The sequence below is a fragment of the Perissodus microlepis genome, chromosome 8, assembly GCF_051167445.1.
Source record: "Perissodus microlepis isolate ML-2025 ecotype Zambia chromosome 8, ASM5116744v1, whole genome shotgun sequence".
Taxonomy (NCBI): domain Eukaryota; kingdom Metazoa; phylum Chordata; class Actinopteri; order Cichliformes; family Cichlidae; genus Perissodus; species Perissodus microlepis.
Genome location: NC_140468.1, coordinates 3,093,502 through 3,115,291, shown reverse-complemented (window position 1 = coordinate 3,115,291; position 21,790 = coordinate 3,093,502). Strand labels below are relative to the sequence as shown.

The 21,790-nt window shown below is 40.9% G+C and overlaps 1 protein-coding gene across 5 annotated transcripts in view; it reads left to right on the top strand.

Annotated features, from left to right (window-relative positions):
• Positions 1 to 20,418, top strand: part of aatkb (apoptosis-associated tyrosine kinase b) — a 72,068-nt gene extending 51,650 nt beyond the window's left edge. For 3 of the 5 annotated variants that reach the window (XM_084936993.1, XM_084936994.1, XM_084936995.1), the window contains 11 exons: positions 5,023 to 5,102; positions 5,752 to 5,870; positions 7,226 to 7,313; positions 8,223 to 8,356; positions 10,128 to 10,212; positions 10,532 to 10,653; positions 11,181 to 11,330; positions 12,486 to 16,014; positions 16,123 to 16,246; positions 16,372 to 16,578; positions 17,102 to 20,418. In XM_084936993.1, the coding sequence (XP_084793119.1) occupies positions 5,023 to 5,102; positions 5,752 to 5,870; positions 7,226 to 7,313; positions 8,223 to 8,356; positions 10,128 to 10,212; positions 10,532 to 10,653; positions 11,181 to 11,330; positions 12,486 to 16,014; positions 16,123 to 16,246; positions 16,372 to 16,578; positions 17,102 to 17,130 (4,667 nt within the window). In that variant the 3' untranslated portion in view covers positions 17,131 to 20,418. Of the gene's footprint in view, positions 1 to 3,253; positions 3,708 to 5,022; positions 5,103 to 5,751; positions 5,871 to 7,225; positions 7,314 to 8,222; positions 8,357 to 10,127; positions 10,213 to 10,531; positions 10,654 to 11,180; positions 11,331 to 12,485; positions 16,015 to 16,122; positions 16,247 to 16,371; positions 16,579 to 17,101 lie in introns of those variants that run through there. The other 2 variants (XM_084936997.1, XM_084936996.1) reach the window with 2 other exon arrangements.
• Positions 20,419 to 21,790: the final 1,372 nt, after the last annotated feature.

Below are 21,790 nucleotides of genomic sequence, written 5' to 3'. Positions count from 1 at the left end.
CAGTGAGAATTCTCCCCTCTCACTCTGATGCTTTCTTTCTCTTTTTTGCTCGTATGTGACAATGGTCCTTGTTGTGTGTTAATGGGCTGATGCTGCCTGATAAACTTATGGCACTGGAGTGTGGTGAGACTTTGTGGATCGAGCCCACGCAAACGCGGGTCTGCAACAAAGCACAAATACACAGAAATGTAAATGTTTGCTCGGTTTCACGTCTGAATGTAGTTGAATAAAAAATAAAACCCTGAAGGGTAATTTTATTTTAATAAGGAAGAATTCTATTTCTTATTCTTTATGATGCCTACACAATATAACTTTAATGACAGATGGATGCAACCCGGGTCTGAAAAGTCAGGTCAATTTTTACTTACAGAAAAAAATAGATGGACATAGCAGCGTAGTGTCGCCTGTGGTTTTGTTCCACTTCACTGCCTCCGCTCAGCTACACAAAGTGGTCACACACGTAAACTTAGGCCTTGCTGGCATGCCAGGGGATAGGTTCTGAAAGCTGTTTACCCACAGCACGGTTGATATGGGGGAGGAAAGGGTCTGCAGACAAAACTGTGTTTTACTACCAGGCTGTAAACCTGCTTTTTAATGCTGTAATGCGTTTTATCACAGGAGCCCATGGAGAGTGACTCAAACAGCCGCTGAAGGAGCTGCAGTTTTTGGCACTTCTTTGTTGGCAGACTTTTTCAGCCCCCAGAGGTTATCGCTTGGACTGTATAGAAACCTGCAGGAAAGGACTTCAGCAAACACTTTCCTCAAGAGTTTTTATGTTAATCACTCATTTCAAGGCTTTCTGAGTTCAACAAGATGTGCTTTTTGTAAATTGTGGTCCCCGTTAGCCGTGTGATTGACAAGTTGTTATGGTCTGATCATGCAGTGTCGCTCTTTTGTCAGGTAGATCCTGGTCACATCTGGTTTCAAAGACGTTCCTGATCACAGTTTCCAACATCTTTTATATACAGTCCATGATCTAGACAGGCAGATTTGGTTTCATGGCATCAAAAGCAAAACTTTGGCAATTAAAACCAAATTCATTTGTATACAACGTTGTGCAAGTTAGAAAACATTCTCTTACTTATTTCCTATGATTTTGGAAACTGATCCTTTAAAGCAGGCGTTTTTTCTTCTGTAAATAATAGGAGCCATATGGTTTGTATTGTAGTGGCAGTCAGGGATTCATTACTGCACCTTGAGGACTGCCTCACCCAGTGACATCATTTGGGGGATTTTTTTTAAAGGAGAAATGAAGTAAAGAAAATGATCCGTCTCGTCTCCATTTCGTGTTTCTCACGTTTCTCATAATTTTAGTTTTCAGTTATTTGCTGCCATTTAATCAAGAACAGGTTTCATTTTACTCTAACGTCTCTACTTCAACTTCAAACTTATCTGTATATCTTCCTACAAACGCAGTTTAGAAGGCTTTTTCATGAGGATAAAATATTAAAACTATAAAAGAAAGAAAGAAAGAGAGAAGAAGAACGCTTAATTACAAAAACAAAGAAAAAGCATGAAAAAACTACAAAGGAAGAGCAGTGACTGCCACAAAATGACTGAGGAAGTGAATGAAGGGGCTCCAAGAATGAAAGCTCCTGACGTTACTTTCAACACCGTGCTGGTGTGAGTCTCAGATTTCTAATGTCTGATTATTCCTGAGGGCTGAAGCAGGAGGATTTCAGCCAATATTCCCATCTCTTCTGTCATTCTGCAGCGCTGTGGGGCTGTGCTTGGACTGTGTGAATAAGTGGAGTTCCTAATGAGACACCGGTATTGCGAGAGCTTGGCTCAGACCAGAGCCCAGTTTCAAGGACCCGCCCTGATGCAGCTGTTGTGCATTGCAGGCTGCACTGTAACGACTAATGGAGCTCACACCCACTCATATTACATATGAGAACAACTACACACACATAAAAACACAATGAGGAATTGAAGCAAAAAAAAGGGGACATGTTCTACTCATTTCCCGCTTCTTTTATCGCTGGCCTCGGCATAGTTACATGATTCACAGCTCAAAATGATCCTTATTTATCTCATACTTATAGAACAGTCTCGCTGCTCTGTCATCTGTAGCCAAACAAAAAGGATGGTTAAACGTCATAATTGGCTTTAAATGATTCTCCAAGGACAGCACTACAGCTCAGCACCTGCAGAGAGTGAACCATGATGCACTGGACTGTTAGGGGATAATGGGAATTCCATTTGGCCATGATTGATTTTGCCAACGTGCATCTCGCTAAAGGCTTCCCGGCTGCTGGGGTTTTTGAGCCTGATGCATTCTTATCAACATGCTCAGCATCTTAGAAAGGGCCGGTCAGTGCTGTCAAATGAAATTAACTTATAAATAGGATCTCAGAACTTAGCTCAGTAATGTGGGGTTTTTTCATTTCAAGCACTCAGTGAGCATATTTTTCTGTTCTTATTCTGAGCAATTGTGTTTGGTCCTGTGACCAAACACAATCAAGCTTACATTGACATGCATAGGGCTACCTTTGTGAGAGTTTTGGATCAATTGACTGATTAAAATGTCATGAAATTTACAACTTTTAGGCTTAGGGTTAAGATTAGAATTAGGTTAGGGTTAGAAACGTAGTCGTGATGGTTAAATTAAGGGCTGAAAGGCCTGGGAATAAATGAATTCATAAAGAATGCATGGATGCATGAACAGAGAGATCTCAAAGTATTAGTAAAATAATACAAAGACAACCAAACATATGCTGCTACAGCTTCTTTTGCATTGTTGTGAGTGAGTAAACATTTACATGTTAAGGAAAAATTCAATCTATTATTTCACATCCATCCTCATACAGTATATATACTCCTACATATATATATATATATATATATATGCAGATACCCCACTATACCTTACAAATGTCATTGCAGCGTGCACACAAACCAAACGTGGTGCCAGAGACAATGTGAAAGTTAACAAATGCTTAATATAGTCTTTAAGAGTTTCTTTTCTCTCATTGTTCCGTCAGAATTATGAATATTTGTGGTAAACATGAGGGTGTAGGTGGAACTCATTGCATGCCACAGTTATCACCAAAGCTCAGTTCATTCTTATGTCATGGAGCTCACAGATAATGGCTCCAGTGTTGCTGACTGGTCCTAACTGGTGCCATGCTGCCCTAAGCAAAAAGACAATAGTGGCTATTCTGTTATGGCCCAGCAAGAGTGTAAGTGGGTGTAAGGAATGACCAGTCAGGGGAAGGGGACAGGGGTGTCCAATATGGCCTCCACACAGTGACTGGACTGTGTCTCAGTCTGGAGGGGGGAAGATAGCGCCACAAAGATCTGTCTGTCTGCCTCTACGCCCAGAATCCAAGTTCCATCGTGGGAGACACAGAGTGAAAGAAAGAGATAGATGGTGAGGGGAGAGAGGAGGGGATGCTACCCTCAGTCTGTTTCATTCGGTGGAGCTGGGACAGGATGGGGCGGTTGGGCATGTTCAGCAAGCAGGAAGGACGCGGGTCATCGGGGGATGCTGAGAGCGATGCACCGGTGAGCTGGAGGACCGCCACACAGATTGGTGACAGAGACGGCTCGGTAGAGAATAACACTTAGGGGCAGAGTTTGCTTTGTCTGGGCAACAATGGGCAGCATCCACTGGCATGTGTGGATGTTTAGCTTTAGAGGCGGTTAACAGCAATCGACTGAACACAGGATGGACCCTTCAGTGGCTACTTAACAACCTGGATCTGGTGCGTTGCGTCATATCATTTCCTAATGTTGTACATATTAGTCTTTTGGTATATGTTTCAGGTTTAAGTCCAGTCATTATAATAGAAAGTAGTAAAACCAGGAAATCTTTTATTATTAAAGAATAATCCATTTCATCTGTATTATGATGAAACAGGCAGAGAGAATAAAAAAAGATCAAGAAATGTGATCGTGATAAGATAAAAGATCTTTTTTTGTTCTTTGGGAAATTGTCCCAGGCTCAGAGGAGCTCTCGCATAGAAGTTTTAGAGAGGTTAATAAACTTCTGATGAACTAATAAAACAATAAAATGCATTAAAGTGGGGTAAACTATTAAAAAAAGAAAAAACAGGAACCCCAGCAAATGCAGATGTTTTTTGAACTTGCAGATGTTAAGAAATGTTTAAATTAAGAACATTTTATTCAGTGCTTCCAGGTGTAAGACGTCTTTCAGAAGCTTTTAAATACTACTTTAATTAAATATTAATATTTTTTAAGTTGAAAACCTTTTTAAAAAGGCATTCAAGTGTAAGACGTGCACTCTTCTGCTGACTATTTATAATTGTTTAATGAACACTTAAACTTTTTTCGGCATTTGGTTTCCCTCCATTTTCATATAGTCGATAAGCACTCCTTATGTCCGAGCCCCGTTTGAGTGGTGAAATCCATCAGTGCCATCATGATTTTGTTGCGTGATAATGGAACATTAAATGTTTACATTGCATTACATTCTAATGATAATGTACTTTTGATACAATATATCGTATGTACAGTGAAGAAGAACCGATTGTATTTTTGGAAATGATTTGTGTTTAGTGGATTTTACTTTACTTGACCCATCTGACTGACAAATACATATAACATTAAGTTTTAGTATGTTTAGTGTGTTAAAATTATGTAAACTGCACACATGGAATATGCATGTGCAGTTGAAATGGGAGAGACTGGGACCAGTTACACATTTTTGACCACTGAAACTTTAATGTGTGTACAAATAATTTATGCCACTTACAGGTGGATTCATTTTACATATCAGTGACAATCTTGTTTTTTTAATTAAAGAAATTAAATGTTACCACTGACACCAACTTTCCACAAGGACAGCTGCAATTCATTACTTGTACTTTCATTTTTTCTCAATGAGCGCGGTTTGAATAGTTTAAATCATTGACGATAACGCAAAGAAATTTGTAGAAAATGGACAAAAACATGCAAAATGTTTAGTGCTGTGAGTGACCATGACTTCAGTTCAAAGGCTTTTGATTGACACTCACTAATCTCTGTTACATCTTTTCTCTTTTTCTCTGTCTTATTCAGTCCAACTCCTGAAATCGACAGATCTCAGCCGCCACAGTCTTCTCTACCTGAAAGAGATTGGGAATGGCTGGTTTGGGAAGGTAAGCCCACTTCAGAAACCTCAATCTTCATAAAAACCTGCTGGTAATTTCAAATCTGTCGCTCCCTGCCGGGTAGATGAAACGCAGCATCGTTGAGACTCACATCATGGCTGTTAGTCTTTGCTGTGATCCCGGCTCCCGCTCCGAGCGGGAGTCGGTTAAAAATGTCCGACACGCTGCGTTACCTGAAATGTCTGAGTGTGTAATGCCAGCCCGATCCTCTCGCCTTTGATGTCAGCTTGTTCCCAAAGTGATAGACTTAGCCCTTGAGAACAAATTTTACGCTGCTAAATTTTTAAAGTAATAGCCCTCCTTGCAGCCTAAACCTTCTGGTGTGTTAACATGTTTTTACACCCAGATAACATGTTGTTGTCATTCTCTCTCGTTTTCCCCCTTCTGCTTCTTTGTCTGCTTCTCCTCCTTTTCTTATTCATACTGTTCACTCATGAATATTCATCCACCCTACTCATCCTTGTGCACCATCACTGGGTATGTCCATCTGCACTGCTGAACTCCTGCATGACTGCTTCGTCCCGTTTTGTCTGTCTTTGTGTAATGGTACTCCCATTTCATGTTTAATGCGTTTGCTTATGTGAACGTGGCCATCCGTCTGTGTGCCTTCCCCTGTATGCATTTGTCTTTGTTTCAGGTTCTTCTGGGGGAGGTGAACGCAGGCCTGAACACCACCCAAGTGGTGGTCAAGGAACTCAAAGCCAGTGCCAGCGTACAGGACCAGATGCACTTCCTGGAAGAAGCACAGCCTTACCGGTACACCTTTACCTCCCTCACATGTGTCTGTAGTTTATTCTTACGTGGACAATTTAAGCAGTACATGTAAAATCTACAGTCTAAAAGTACTGATTGAAAGGGCAGAAGTAGTGCTTACATATGTCCAGTCTACATTTTAATAAAGTCTCCTTAACTGAAGATGGATCAGGTAAACCTGAGCCACCCCTGAGCACTGAGCATCTCTCATGTCTTTGTCATTTTTGTGTCCTCTGTCCTGACGTTTTAGTCCATTTTTGTTTGTCGTTTCTCACTGACTTTCTTGTCACCCTTCTGGGTGTTTGAGGCAGACATCTGCAAATGTTTTATGTTCAAAACTTGAGATAAACTTATGAAATACTGACAGGTCAGCTTCCCAGGATCTATGAAACAACTGGCTTTTCCTTGCTTTTCTGTAACTTTTATGTATAACATCATGCTTTTGTTTTCCAATCACAATCAGTCAAATATTTTAGTTAAAACTAAGAATGCATGTCTTTAAATATACTTAATAAATACTGTAATATATAATTATTCATCCTAATAATTAATCCTTTATTTATCCCTGCAGAGGGATTCAGGCATTATCTGGGCAAATTATACTTTATACTTCCTTAGGAATACAAATGCAATGTAAAGCCAATACAATAACTCTGTCATAAACTCTTGTTTTAAAAATCTTATACTTTTTCCATTTTGGTTGGAAAAAAAAATCAGACGGAGGTCACGGTGTTTATATTCTAACGTGTTGCTGTTATTTTGCCCCTTTGCCGTTAACATAGGTTAAAATCTTCTCACCGGCAATAACAGTAACACATACAAGCTTGTAAAAGTATAATAATGACAGACCTCTCGGTGGATTGCATTAAAGTTGTTAAAGGTGATCGGTGCATAGAGAGTATCATAAGAATAATAAGTTAGAATAAATGTATGCCTGGTACATGTGCAAGAATAAAATGCAGATCAAGGTTAAAATCGAATCAGAGTAAAAGAAAAAACACTTTAAATGTACTTTAAGGTTAAATAGAAAAAATAAAAGCAGAGTATGAAGAATGAAAAATAAATGATATTACCACAAAACAGTACTTGTTAAATTAAGATGGATGGTGTCTCAGCGTGGTTGTCTAGTGTTGTTGTTGTTGTTGTTGTTTTATTGTTCTGTTATTAACTTCCTAAATGTCACTATGGATATGTTATACACAGTATACTGTACATATATTTTCTTGAATACTCAAATATATCAGCCATATCTCAATACCAAAAGTACTTATACCCATGTAATATTAAAACATATACTCGTGTTTAAAGGTGATAAATAATATGTGCATGCTGAGATCCTGTTCTCTTCTGCTCTCCAGTGCCCTCCAGCATCCTGCTCTGCTGCAGTGTCTGGCCCAGTGCACTGAGATCACTCCCTACCTGCTGGTGCTGGAGTTTTGTCCACTGGTGAGTATTCAAAGCCATGAGACAGGTGTGCAGAGACACTCTTTAAATCATAGTATGAAAAAAATATACTATACCAAATCTCAACTGGAGATTTTATTTTGACGATCCCAGTTTAATTTAAAGGGTTTAATATTTTAATAAAATGTCCTTGACAACTTTTTTGACTGTTGACTTTAATCCAAATTCTGTAGTACTTCAACTGATTGAAAGCATTTTAGTAATTTGTCATTGTAGAATGTTACATTAACTGTCTAATAAAATCCTTCTTGGCAGCTGCTGTAAGTATTTGGCAGACAAGCTTAAAGTGAGTCAATTTACACTTGTGCCACTCCAACCACTTCCCAGAATCCATCACCGTGATTGGTTTAGTAGATTACACACAGATATTTATAGTGAATTATAGTAAAACCAAGAGCCTCCTGCTACTTCTCGTCTTTTATTTTTATTCCCACTGTAGGCTAAGTGCAGGTTCCTCTTATAAGACGAGGTCGAGTGTGGAAATGTTAGCAAAAGCTAAACCAAAAACATCCCATTCAGATCTAACTTAGAGGAAACTTTGCAATTATTAGCATCAAACTTGTTATTTATTATGAAGACTCCAAACAGTCTAAAGCTTTAAGACAAACTAGAATGAAGACTGCCAAGAAGATGATATTTAGTCCAAAAGAGAAGCTTAATTCACTCAGATGGCCGGATTTCTCGGCTCATCCCTAAAATCTCTAATTATCCATTTCCATAAAGAAAAGTGAAGACAACAAATTTGCTAGTTCGTCTGGTCTTCTCCTGTGCAATGTTCCGGTTTCTGACACCAATCAAGGTTTACATGACTGGACAGAGGCGACGTAGTAAAATAGTAAGACTGCCCTCCAGTGGTCATACAGATGTTTTATAGCTCTCTTTCATGTGCAGGGGGATGTGAAGGGTTACCTCAGAAGCTGCAGAACCTCTGAAACCATGAGCCCAGAGCCCCTGATTCTTCAAAGGATGGCCTGTGACATTTCCTCAGGCCTCCTGCACCTGCACAAACACAACTTCACGCACAGGTAAAGAGTCGTTTCAGACTTAAACCTGAGAAATCCGACTGCTGTCACTGATGCTGTTCAGTCAAGCAGGCAGTCTCTGTTTACCCTATTGCCATTTCCCTTCTCCATAAATAACACAATTATTCTATATCCTCAGTCCACTTTTAGCTGAAGCAGTTAGTTTTTTGTATGCCTCAGTTCTGCCCCAGCACAGGCCCCGACTCACCTTCAGTCTGATCTTAACCAGAGACTTTCAAAATGCAGACCAAAAGGTGTGACTCTCGTAAATGCCTGTAATTTTAAATATTTTAAAACGGTCCAGACTGCTATGACTTTATTTCCAAATCGTCAACGTATTGTGTTAGAAAGGCATCAGCTAGGACTAGCTGTTGTCCATATTTCTAAAACGAATTTTTACCAGAAGGTGGTCAAAGTTATTAATTTGTATTTACCCTGGTGGCCTGGAAAAGCCAACTTCTTTGGGAAATGCAGAAGTTAGAAGAGCAGTCGCACATGTTCAAAAACATTTCTACCCATTGGTTGAAATGCTGCCAATGTTTTTTTTGAAAGTTTGCAGAGAATATTTGCACAAAGTGACCCGACTACCACTCTTTTGGTGTCCAACAGATACTCAGGTTTTTGCCCTGATAACGATCATTAATTTAAGAGTCACCATCTGACTCATCTGGTTTCTTGGACAGTAGAATTAAAGGACGTCTTTGATTTTAGCCATAAGGTTATTGTCTCTGTGATCTACAGCAGTGAGCCTGTATATCATAACTTACTGTTCTTCAATACTGATAACAGATTTCACAGTCATCACTGTTCAGTGAGGACACCGGATGGCTTTACTAACAGACAAGATGCAGTCATCTAATGCGGTTTATCTGTAGAGTATTACTGCTGAAGCCTCCAAACTACCTCACACGTGTCCATTCATTTAAATCGGTTAACGTTCAGTGAATGCTTAACCCAACCTTGATCTGCTTTCAGTTGAATGAATCAAAAACCCTCCTCAAACATGTCCTTCAAACTTCTTGAAAATCCAGCTTTATTAACCGTTTTTCATATTTTTGTGTACGTGTGTTATTTTTCTGTCTGCTGTGCTCTATTCAAAAAGATTTTTTTTTATTTCAATGAGATTTTTCTACTAAGTATTACAGATATCTCGCTCTGAATTTGAGATTAGCCTTTTGCCTCTCGGTCGCTTCCTGAAACAATATCCTGGTGCTGCCTGAGTGCTCCCTAAAGACTCCAGCATCAGTGATTTTGTTGCAGGCGGTGATCCCTCCTCTCCAGGACTCCAGTTTTTGTATTTTTTCCAATAATTTATTGTTATTTTATCTAGTTTTCATTTCACTTCATACTCAAAAAAAGAAAAAGTTGTATTCCTACTACAGTACACCTGGTTTTATCATCAAAACATACTTAAAGTATTCAAGTCATGACTTTAAATCATGGTGGATAAGTTTACCTATAATAGTATAGATTCATATTTCAAATGCAAAATAAGAAGTACCTGAAGCTTTAAATGACATAAACAATACAAGTAATTACTCTTGTCCTGTTGGGCACTTACAGCAAGGCATTTCCTGTATATTTAAATTTCATTTTAGTAAAATTTACTTAAAATGTTTTGTTTATTTTTAGCCTACTGTGAAAACACAGGACTAAATGCTGTTGTTTGCAGGACTTCTAAGTATGTTTGTACATTGATAAAAATGTTCTAGTCTTGTTGTTTTGTGTTTGCTAATATTAGAGAGACATAACAGCTGTTTACCCCCCTCTCCAGTGACCTGGCTTTAAGAAACTGCTTGTTGACGGCTGATGTCTCAGTGAAGATCGGAGATTATGGTCTGGCCCACACAAAGTACAAGGTACACAACCAGTGTGTTAAATGTGAAAAAGATCAGCAAACAACAAACTGGTCCTGTTGCTCTTTGTAAAGTTTGAAAATATATTCTGTATTCATCACCAACAGGCAACAAAAAAGCAAGCTCGTTATATAAATAGTCAGTTCCCAAATGGTTCTGAGTCCACAGTCGAGCCAAGTGAATTTCTGCAGGGTTATAAGAACGTTCTTTTCACTTTTAGCATTATATCAGAAAAGGCAAAATTGTCCAGCAGGTCATTTAGTTTGAATTTGTTTTTTGTCATATTTCTGCAACTTAACAATTTACCTGACCCTTGTTTCAGGATGATTACTACGTGACATCAGACCAGATGTACGTGCCCCTGCGCTGGATCGCTCCAGAGCTGGTGGACGAGGTGCACGGAAACCTGCTGGTGGCAGACCAGACCAAACACAGCAACATCTGGTATCTGATCAATGCACATAGACACATCTTTTGTATTTTGTGAAGACGCTCGCTGACATCATGTATAGCCCTTAACCATCATTTTAAATACTGTACCAAGTTACCTAAAACAATCCTTAAGTTAGCTCCAAACTTACTGAGGATGTCACCAATGTGCCATCACTCCCAGAAGTCTAAAACAAAAGTCTAAAACAAAATGATTATATTGCATTCTGTTGAATAAGATTTAAATTTTGAAGTTTTAGGCCAAATATATATTATGATAATATTATTGTAATTCTCTATTACTTTCTGAACAGTTTGTAAGACATGTGAAATCACCAGCCCTAACTCCATGGATATAAGTTATAAAGAATGAAACACACAAGAGCTTTAATAATATTAATACACTAACAAACGCTTATATAGTTGTAAGTTTTTAACAGTAGATAAAAGGATGGACGTTACTGGAGGATTATAAGAAATGTATACATGAAATGTACATGAAGTCACTAATAAGATATATTTAATCTTGTCCTGTGTCTCAGGTCTCTTGGGGTGACTATGTGGGAGCTGTTCGAGCTGGGAAACCAGCCCTACAGACACTATTCTGACAGACAAGTGCTGACCTACGCTGTTAGGGAGCAGCAGCTGCGACTGCCCAAACCGCTGCTCAAAGTACCCCTAGCTGAACGCTGGTGAGTAACACATAAATGCAGCAAAAATGGTAAATGGCCTGTATTTGTATAGCGCTTTTCTAGTCCCTAAGGACCCCAAAGAGCTTTACACAACCTGCCATTCACACACTGGTGATGGCAGCTACATTATAGCCACAGCCACCCTGGGGCGCACTGACAGAGGAGAGGCTGCCGGACACTGGCGCCACCGGGCCCTCTGACCACCACCAGTAGGCAACAGGTGAAGTGTCTTGCCCAAGGACACAACGACCGAGACTGTCCAAGCCGAGGCTCGAACCAGCAACCGTCCGATTACAAGGCGAACTCCCAACTCTTGAGCCATGATCGCCCCACAAAACACAACACATAAAGCAACACAATTAAATCCCTTTCAGGATGAGGTTTAATGAACTTCCAATTGTTATTCTTTTGTTGTTGCACTATTCTTGGACTCTGTTGCTGTAGCCTTGTATGATTCACAGTTCACAATGAACATCGCAGTAATTTTTTACTTCCATACTGGGCTTTGGTGCAGCTCCATGCCTCAGTTATGACACGTGTATATATTTATTTTTTGGTTTGGATTATGTTGCATATTAGATTTTGCAATATTATTTTCTGATTTTACATATTTGGGTTTTTTATATATTTAATTACTTCATTATCACCCACCTTACTTGATAAATTTATGTATAACATTTATTGTGGCATTTAGTGCTGTAATTTTGGTTGCTACTGAGTGTTTACAGTGAGGCTGTTATGGGATAGTATGAGTCAAGGAACAGCAAAGTAAAACACTGAGGGCACACCAGCACGGTTAGTTTTGAGATGAACAGTAGCCCACCAAACGCCCACAGCCCAGAGAGACTGGAAAACGCTACCACAACCAGAAACCAATATCATACCAGCCAGAAATAGAAAAAACTGATGAAATAGATTTTGGAGAAGTCAATATTTGAAACTTTGCCCATTTTTGATATGAGCATGCACCATTGTTAGAGAATAATAGGTCCTCTCAGTATTAGCTACAATATTACAAACGGGAAACCAATTCTAAAAATCAAAGGTCAATTTCTGAGTGCATCGAGCTGATTACTTTTGTACTTTTTATTTCTTTCATTTAATTTTAATTAAACTTTTCTTTCTTTCTTTGTGCCTTGTGTTTTTGGTCCACAGGTATGAGGTGATGCAGTTCTGCTGGCTGCAGCCTGATCAGAGGCCAACCACAAAGGAAGTTCACTTGCTGCTCAGCTACCTATGTGCCAAGGGGGCCAGTGAGGCCGAAGAGGACTTTGAGAGACGCTGGAACTCCCTGCGTCCCAATACTGGATTCAACAGTCAGTGTGGTGCCTCAGCGATGTCACGAGACCACCCCTCATCAACCACCTCATCTTTCCCACTCTTAGAACCATTTTCTACTGGTGATGGCTACCACTCAGAGTCTGGAGATGACATACTAACAGTCACTGAAACCAGCCATGGCCTGAACTTTGAGTACAAGTGGGAGCAAGCCAGGGCAGACCAGTCATACAGAGCCCCAGACACTTCTAGTACCTTAGGTCAGGTAAACCATCATTGTCAGGAAGCATTTTACCCACCTGGAGGCATTGTGGGAGGCTGTCCCATGGAAAGCCTGAGCCATGGAGTTTCTCCTTCCTACTATCAACCAAAACATCTACACGCTCCAGGTGTACTTCCTGTCCTCAGTGCCCATAGCCCCTCAGTAAACAGTGAATACTACATTCGCATTGAGGAACCAGTAGACTGTAACATTGATCCAGACTACACCATGGTCTCATACAGCCCAGACTACCAGGGCAGCAGTGGGAGCTTCCTGACTGGGAGCGCAGACTCCGGTGAGTGCATGGCCTGCCCATCACAGGCTAAAACTATGGGTCCTTATTGGTCAGCTGACATCCATAAATCTGACATGTATGACTCCAATGACTCAAGTCCTGCCATCTCCCTGACAATGGAACCCCTTTTAGGTCAAGTGTCAGATAACAGCCCCCTACGACCCTGGGAGTCTAGTCACTATGTGTCCTATAAAGATCGAGATGGGGGCTATTATTTTGACCACTCACCACCTTTGGGAATAGATCACTATCTGATCAGAGGTGAGCTCTCCAGAGAGCATCATCAGGAAAGCTGGGGCTCAAGAAGCCTGCGTCAGGCTTTGGGGGAGTTGGAGAACCCACTAGTGATATCCCATTCTATAAACAGTCCATCTCAGCAGGCTTACAGAGACACATACCTGGACACAAGTCAGACGTCCATTATAGGAAAGAATGTCACTGGAGGTTATTACGACATGATGGGTTCCCTGAGGAAGACTATGCCCAGCCACACAAGACACAACAGTAACTCTGTCAGTATAAACATGGAGACTCAGGGGGCTCTCTTCATCGGACACAGAGACAGTGACTCAGAAGAGGAAGATGAGGACATATTTGTTGAGAGACACACGTGCAATACTTGGCCTTCGAAGCACCGCCACAGCAGTGCCGGTCACCAGAGACGGGCAAGCCATAGTTGCCGACAGGACACTTACGCCAATTTCCATTATACAATGCCGAGTACAGACATCGAGGACTCCTGGCCAGAAGGACACAGCCTGGCCTTTCACTCTCTACCCAAACCCATCGATTATCTTGAGCCACACCAGGTCAAAGATAATAGTGCCTGCCTTAGTTTGAGTAAACATCATGCTATGGTGCCCTCGGAACACTGCAATGCCTACATTTACATGTGCCATGAAGGTGAGACTCAGGTGCCAACATCTGGAGAGTGCTGCCACTCACACTTTGTTGACCCACTCACTGGCTTGCTTGTTCGAAACACAAGCTTTTGTCAGCTCTACAGTCACACTAACTACAGAGATAAAGTCATTGACATGCCAAGCAATGAAGAGATGATCAATTTATCACCAGCTCCAGGAGGTCCCATCGTGGTCAAATCTGTGGACTGTGGAGAACAGTATGTCGATCTTACAACTGATGATGTCCAATCTAAAGAGAAGAGGGAGGACATTATTAAGGAAATCATACAGAAACTGCCAGAACCTAGAAAAGAAGAGGTGACTCTAACAATGACAAAAGCCACTCAAGCCACTCCACCTCCTGATGATAACACGCATGTGATGGTGGCGGTGACAGATCCACAGTCAGAGATGAGTCACACCAGTGACAGTGGCGTCGACCGTGAAGATTCCAATGTAAGCCTTGCTGACATACTCGACTGCAGTGACGATGACGAAGAGGAAGACATCACAGACGATATAACTGATGTTACTTCAGGCATCTTCGCTGATGAGTCCAGTGAGCTGAATGCTTCTCCCGCCTTCAAGTTGCTACAAAAGCAGGTAGGAACACCCGATTCCATGGATTCCATGGATCTGCCGTCTGCAGCTGGGTCTTGTGAAGGCTCCAGCCCTGCGTCATCCCACCCTTCCAGCTCACCTAAAGCTATGGACAGCGGCTATGACACCGAAAATAATGAGAGCCCCGAGTTTGTTCCCAAAGAACCTCATGAACCTCGTGAACAACCTTTAGGAAAACCTGCTCTTGATGCCAGCCTGGAGGAGGAAGAAGTCCTGGAGGAAGAGGGAATTGAAGCTAAAGTGGTGCCCACGGAGAGTGAGTCATCGATGGGCGACGATTTGGCACTAGAAGCATCACAGGCAGATGACCAAATTCTGTTACCCTTGAGCGATAAGACGCCATACAGAGACTCTGCCTACTTTTCAGACTATGAGAATGAAAAGCAGACTCGGCATGAGGGAGAGGAACTCCAGATGGGGAAAACAGATGAGCAAAACATTGCAAAAGAACCAAACATGCCAGAAAAGAAAGCTGCAAAAAGGAAAAATGATAGAGAGGAAGAACTAAAGGGTGTTGTAGTGAACAAGGACATAAAACTTGAAATGAAACAAACAGTAACAGACACAACAGAATTCTCTCCTGCACCAGAGATTGAGGAGTACTTGACAGAGGACTGTTGCGAAGATGAGACTTTAGGACTTCCTCCAGAGCCTTCTGATACTGAGGGAGCACTGGATGAATGGCCATCACAGGAAGAGAGCTCATCCTTGGGAGACTGGGCAGCTGAGGTGGTGGGGGCCATGGAAGAAGCTCTTGGTGCCCTGAATGGAGGTTGTGCCACCAACGTAAATTTAGATAAGGAGGAAGCAGATGACATAAAAGACTCTGCTCAAACTTCAGAAACTTCAGAGGAGGCAGCAACCGAGACGGTTCAGAACAGGCCATCAGGCATATCCAGTGAAATGAAACACACCTTACCCAAAGATGAGGTAGCTTTGCAACAAACTTCAAACGCCAGACGATTTTCCTCTTCCTCTCCTCCACCTCCATCCACCCCACCGCCTCTGCTCCCTGCAACAGAGGGCAGAGCATCTCCGGCCGACGGGGAGGAGGCCGACGAGGAGGACGGCGATACCGATGACAGCGACGAGTCGGACGAGGAGCTGCAAAGCTACAATATGCAGGAACAGAGCGGAGGGGAAGAGAGTGAGGAAGAGTGCCACCCAGTGCCTATTGTGGTGAGCGACAACAGCGAGGCCCATAAACTGCGAAGCCTGCTCAAGATGCCAGCATTGCTCACTGAGGAGAACCTGGAGGAGGAGCTCGAACACAAGAAGAAAACAGTGTCTTTTTTTGACGATGTTACCGTGTATCTGTTCGACCAGGTGAGTGTCAAAGAGGGAACATTAGCCTTAATATTGGCTCTATTAATGGCACATCAATAATGTTTATTCTGGTCCACTCACTGACTCTTTTAATATCACAACTGCTAGGAAAGCCCAACTAAAGAGCTCGCCGAGCATGGCTTTCCTTTAGGAGCAGAAGGTTCTCGAACCAAACCCCAAGAAAGGGTTAATGTCTCAGATGACTCTTCAGACGGGAACATTTCGGAGGAGAGTATGTATTATTCTTTTACTTTCAAATGTGCAAATGTGATTACACACAATGTATTAGCACGCTGAAGACTTTCTCATGTTAAGATATCAAACTATTACTTCCTCCCCTTTGCTGTTTTCACTCAGGTGCGGGTTTTGAGTGGGAAGATGACTTCCCCCTACTCCCACTGCCAACATCCTCAGCCGCATCTGAATCCCCTCCACCCCGTTCCATCACCACAACCCCAGACACTAAACCAGCCGTGCAGTATTCCCGCTTTACCGTCTCTCCCTCCAGCGTTTCCCGGTTCTCCATCACTCACATCTCAGACTCCGATATGGAATCTGCAGGAGGTAGGTCACTTCTGCATGAGAAACTCATATTTTTAACAATGGATATACATATCTAATTTTGCCTCTGTAAACTATCACAGTGAATTTTAAAATCAAGCAATCATCATGTGGACTTTCAGCTTTATTTCAATAGGTTTTATGAAAACGTTGCAGTAAACATGTGTTGATATGAAGGCTTTACAGTCTGTATTTTTTTTTCCCAGAGATGTCAGATGGAAACTGGCTAGTAGCTACATCTTATGAGATCACAGTTTTTGTGCATGATCGCTGACAAATAAAGAATAAAACTAAAATGCTTATTTCTGCTGTGTTAGACTTAAACCCAGTCTGGGAACCTGGCCCATTAAAGATGCAATTGTTGGCTGCAGCATATTGCCAAAAGCTGAATTGCCATAATAATGAGAAAATACACTCTTGCCAAATGTCTTTGATATGTGCCAATGTTTTGGGGATAAAGATGCCCAGTGGCCTGTAAAAATGGGTGATGTACATTAATTCTTTCTGTCTCATTGTGTTTCTGCAGGAAGCAGTGAAGATGGAGACAAAGAATAAGAAGCTGTGGATATTTACTGCCTCTTTGTGACAACAACTCGGTCTACTAGCATGACTACTGATTTCATTTTTAACGTCAGGTTTTAGAAACACAAGACAGTGCCTCTTACCGCCTGTGGACACTTTTGAAAGGTCCGTCTCACCACCATGTAGGACTGGCCTAAGCTGTTTAGAATACTGAAAAGAGAATTGTTAATATATAATATTTCAAGAATATTAATATATACGGTATGTATGATGAGTTTAAGGAACCAGGGGGAACTTGTATGTTGAATCTACATATTTTTTTGGGATTAAAGAAACAATGTGGAAGGACAGACCTTTGAAAAGCGTTACATTTGCCACTTCTTTCACTTTCTAATTCGTCATGGGGAGCATTCATAAGAGTGTGGAGCCACCTGGACTTTTAAGAAAGAGGACTGTTAAACTGTTGCTGAGTAAAAGACACAATGTCAACTTTCTGACTTTTCAACAAAGGATCAGCACTTTGAACAAGACTGTACAGCTCCGCAGACTTTATACTTTTTAGGAAATGGTTTTACCTGTATTAATAATGAATATCAAAAAGAATCTTTAAAGTATCGCAAGTAATATAATGTCAGTATTTGGGATCATTCAGAGACGTGCTAGTGTGAAAGATGGAAGCGTAGGGGATCCTAATGGCTGTCTGCTTACAGGATGTTTTCTGTTTTTTGAGGAAACAGCTGAGCAACCTTGACAACCTAATAATTATTTGTGACTTTTTTCATTGTCACATCAGGACCGCGACTGTACTGTTTTACACAAACATCACTCTATTTACCAAACTGGGCGCCAGCACCACAATCGCAGCCAACTCCTCTTTACTGTAAGCATCAGACACAACATTGTGACTATAATGGGAAGAAGTACAGAGGTCATTTCAGGCTGAAGTCTTATGAAAGTTTCTTATAATATAGCAATGCATGGTTTCACATTTACAAGAATTTATGGCTAAGAAACAAAAGGAAAGTGTTTTTATTTTTAAGGCAGGTACACAGGTCATTAAAACTGACATCGACTGAACCTAACAGTGATGTGAGCCAGTAGGGGTGGGCAATATAATGTAATATTTTATCATGATGTGCGTGTACTGGATCTTCAGCTCAAAAATATAGACAAAATGTCTGTTTTGGTTAACCAGCAGATGCCTGACAAATCAAGGCACTTCATCACATTGATGCAAAGATACTGTTAATCCAACATTGCTAGAGAGCAGTAATACTCACTGACATGCGAGAAGATGTAGTGCAGCCTACGGAGGTACTGAAGGCATATATCCCTTTTCCTCCGACACAGTGTTGGTTCACAGTATTAATAAAAGTAATTGTTTAGTAACAGAAAACTGCTGGGCCTGCTGGCGTCAGTGGTCATGGGAAGGGAATGTACCAAAAACCACAGTTCCTATCATGGCCACTTGAGGCTGGCTCCAATAGGAGTCAGTTCCCATAAACTCCCATGTATAAAAAATTCAGCTTTACAGCCTTAATAAGCACGTGTCCAGCTTGGCACAAAAATGGTTTGGGCCTCTAACGATAGATATTGGTATTGTTGCATTTTTTGTTTTGCTTTTATTAACTCAAGGTCACTGCATGACCTTCACCCCTCAACTGAGTGTAAAACAGCTGGGATGAGTGTCAGCACCTCTAAGTGTGAGTTATGGTTCATTCTCTATTCATCAGGAGGTGGATGATGAGATGGATTCGTTAAACATCAGCAGTGATGTGGGTGTTGTGCTGGGCTGTTGTGGTGAAGAGAGAAGTTTTTTATTTAAGAGTCTATGTTCCAACCCTCATCCCTGGTCATGATATCAAGGTAATGACCAGAAGATTAAGGTAGGGAATACAAGTGGACACGTTTCCTCTGCAGGGTATTTTTGTTCAGCTTTAAAGATGTGGTTGAGGTAATTTGGATATCCGGTTAGGGGAACACCTGGGAACTTCTTTCAAGCACACTCAACTGAGAGGTGACACCAGGCTAGACCCAGAATCCAATGGAGAGATCTCACCTGACCTGGGAAGGTCTAAGGATTCCCCAGTCCAAACTGAAAGTGATGTTGTGGAGAAGGACATCTTGAATACCTTTGCTTGCTGCCACCATTACAAAACTTTAAATAAGTGGACATGGATGGATGGATGGATGGATAAATAACTCCATCTCAATACAGGAGTTTAGGGGCGTAGCTGCTTTTCATACCTTCACCCTCCAAATAAATATCTGTCTCCAAAGAAAGGCATGGTAGAGTGAAAAACCACAATGCTGTCAAACCTGTCACAAAGGTTCTCAAAAGACTCCAAGGCAGAACTGCCAGGAATGCCAGCACCACATTGGTGGAAAAGCAGTAACAGATACCATGGTAGAAACATTTTTTCATTGATGTGTACCATCATATTGCCCATCCCTACACGCTAACATCTCAAATTACCCAACAACATTTAAATACTGTCCGGTTTTTGTCTGCACTGAGGTTTGTCTGAACAAATGTGATTTTTGTGTTTGTAAATCAGCACATTATAAATCCAGTATTTCTCTGTTTCTGACCATTTACCCATCATGTTATGTTTGGAACAACTTGTTTGGAGCAGATTTGTACAATAATTCTAGGATTAGAAGTTGAACTGTTGGACTTTTTCAGACTAACAGGAAAAGACTGTTCAAAATCATTATCACACAAAACGAATCCCTTTGAGCCTCATTGTTGTTAAGTGAGACTCTAATTTATAATAAGCCTAACTGGTCTGATCAGCTTGTTGAAAGGCCACAGAGGGCTGATGTCATGATGATAAGAAAATGCTGTCATGCTTTGCTCTGTTTGTAAAACTGTGAGAAAGACTGATGGGTTGGCGTGTTTGCTGGATGGAAAAGTTTGATACCACCTTTGAAAGATGCCCGGTGATCAACATGTAGTGTCTTAAATGTTTGTTTGCCTTCCAAGGCTTTAATATTCTGTAACAGTTTAGCATAGAAACATCTAGATGGCTGTCCGTAATATTTTTGTATCTCAACAAAAATACTTTTTAGAGTATTGCTGTACTGTATCTGTGAGGGAGGGAAGGTTTAAAAAATCTCTTATGTTTATTGTTGCCAAAGAGATGCTGTGTATGTTTTCACCCCATTGTGAGGACAGACAGGAAGCTCACTGGCCTTGAACCAAAGGCGCAAACGTGCGGGAGAAGCTTTGGTTGAGATACTGTCATAATGACCTGGTCACATCATTACTTTCTGTACCTTCTATCAATTACAAATAAAATCTGGTTTACACATGTTAAATATATTGGCCATTTTTTACGTGTTTTTAAATAAATTAATTTATTTACACATGTAGACTCTAAAATCTTACAGAGTTGTTAAAGAGTTCAGATGTAAAATTTAAAGAGTCCTTAGATTCATTTTGGACAACCAACAAATACTGAAGAACTCTGATATTAAATATAAGTTTTTAAAACTTCATTTTTAAATCCATGTATAAAACAAAACAGTCTCTCATCTTCGTTGTCTGTGTTAAAAGGTGCAATGGGAACCATTTTTGCACTCAAAACCTATTAAGCCACCAAATTCCAGTCACATGGTGTGTAAAGTCTTCTATAGTATAAATGTACCGTATATTATATCAACTTAACAGGAATGTAAAAATACAGAAGATTGATATGTTTTCAGGTTGCTTGTGAACTTCCTCGGGCACAGGAAACATTGTATTTTACCCAAACAAACGTAGTTTCAGATAATCGATGTTATTTTTTCAAAACATTTTAGCATTATAGTTCTCTTACAGGACTTCAATTTGGGCGAGCGGGTACAGTAAGTAAAAATTCAATATAAGCTTGGGTTAGAAGAAAGGCAGAGGATCAGGTAGAAGGGTCACGAAGGCAACCCATTATATGAAGAAACTTCTTGGTGAGTGTCAAATCCAACACCCATTTCCATTTGTCCTTAAACCCACAGGAAGACGATCTGAAACTAAACTCGGTGTTTTTCCATAAAGAATTTTATATTTCAAACAAGTGGATTCCTTTAGGACACAGGTGTCGAACTCCAGCCCTCGAATGCCGGTGTCCTGCAGGTTTTAGATGTGTCCTTGATCCAAAACAGCTGATTTAAATGGCTAAATGACCTCCTCAACATGTCTTGAAGTTCTCCAGAAACCTGGTAATGAACTAATCATTTCATTCAGGTGTGTTGACCCCGGGTGAGATCTAAAGCCTGCAGGACACCGGCCCTCAAGGCCTGGAGTTCGACACCCCTGCTTTAGGACATCAAATAAAAAGTAGTAAAGTTTTAATCTCTCAACCTCTATCCTTTTAGTTTTAAAGGTTTTACTCTACCAGCACTATTGTTCTTCAAACTGTGTTTTCTCCTAAGTGAATCATAATGGAATCAGATGACTCTGTGTCAGCCCCAAAAGGTTACAGCCCATCTGAGATAATGTGCCAGGAATAAAAATGGGATTTATCAGATGCAGCATCTCGCCTGCATGCAGGATGACTCAGGATATCCCAGCAGAATATCCAGAGAAACTATGCTGTTGTTGTCAGGTGGAAGGGTGAAGTCGATGCATGGTACATTCTCAACATCTTTACACTCTGTGTCATGCAACTCACTGAGGACAGCATATAAAAGGGAGCCTGTTATGTTCAGTTCCAGC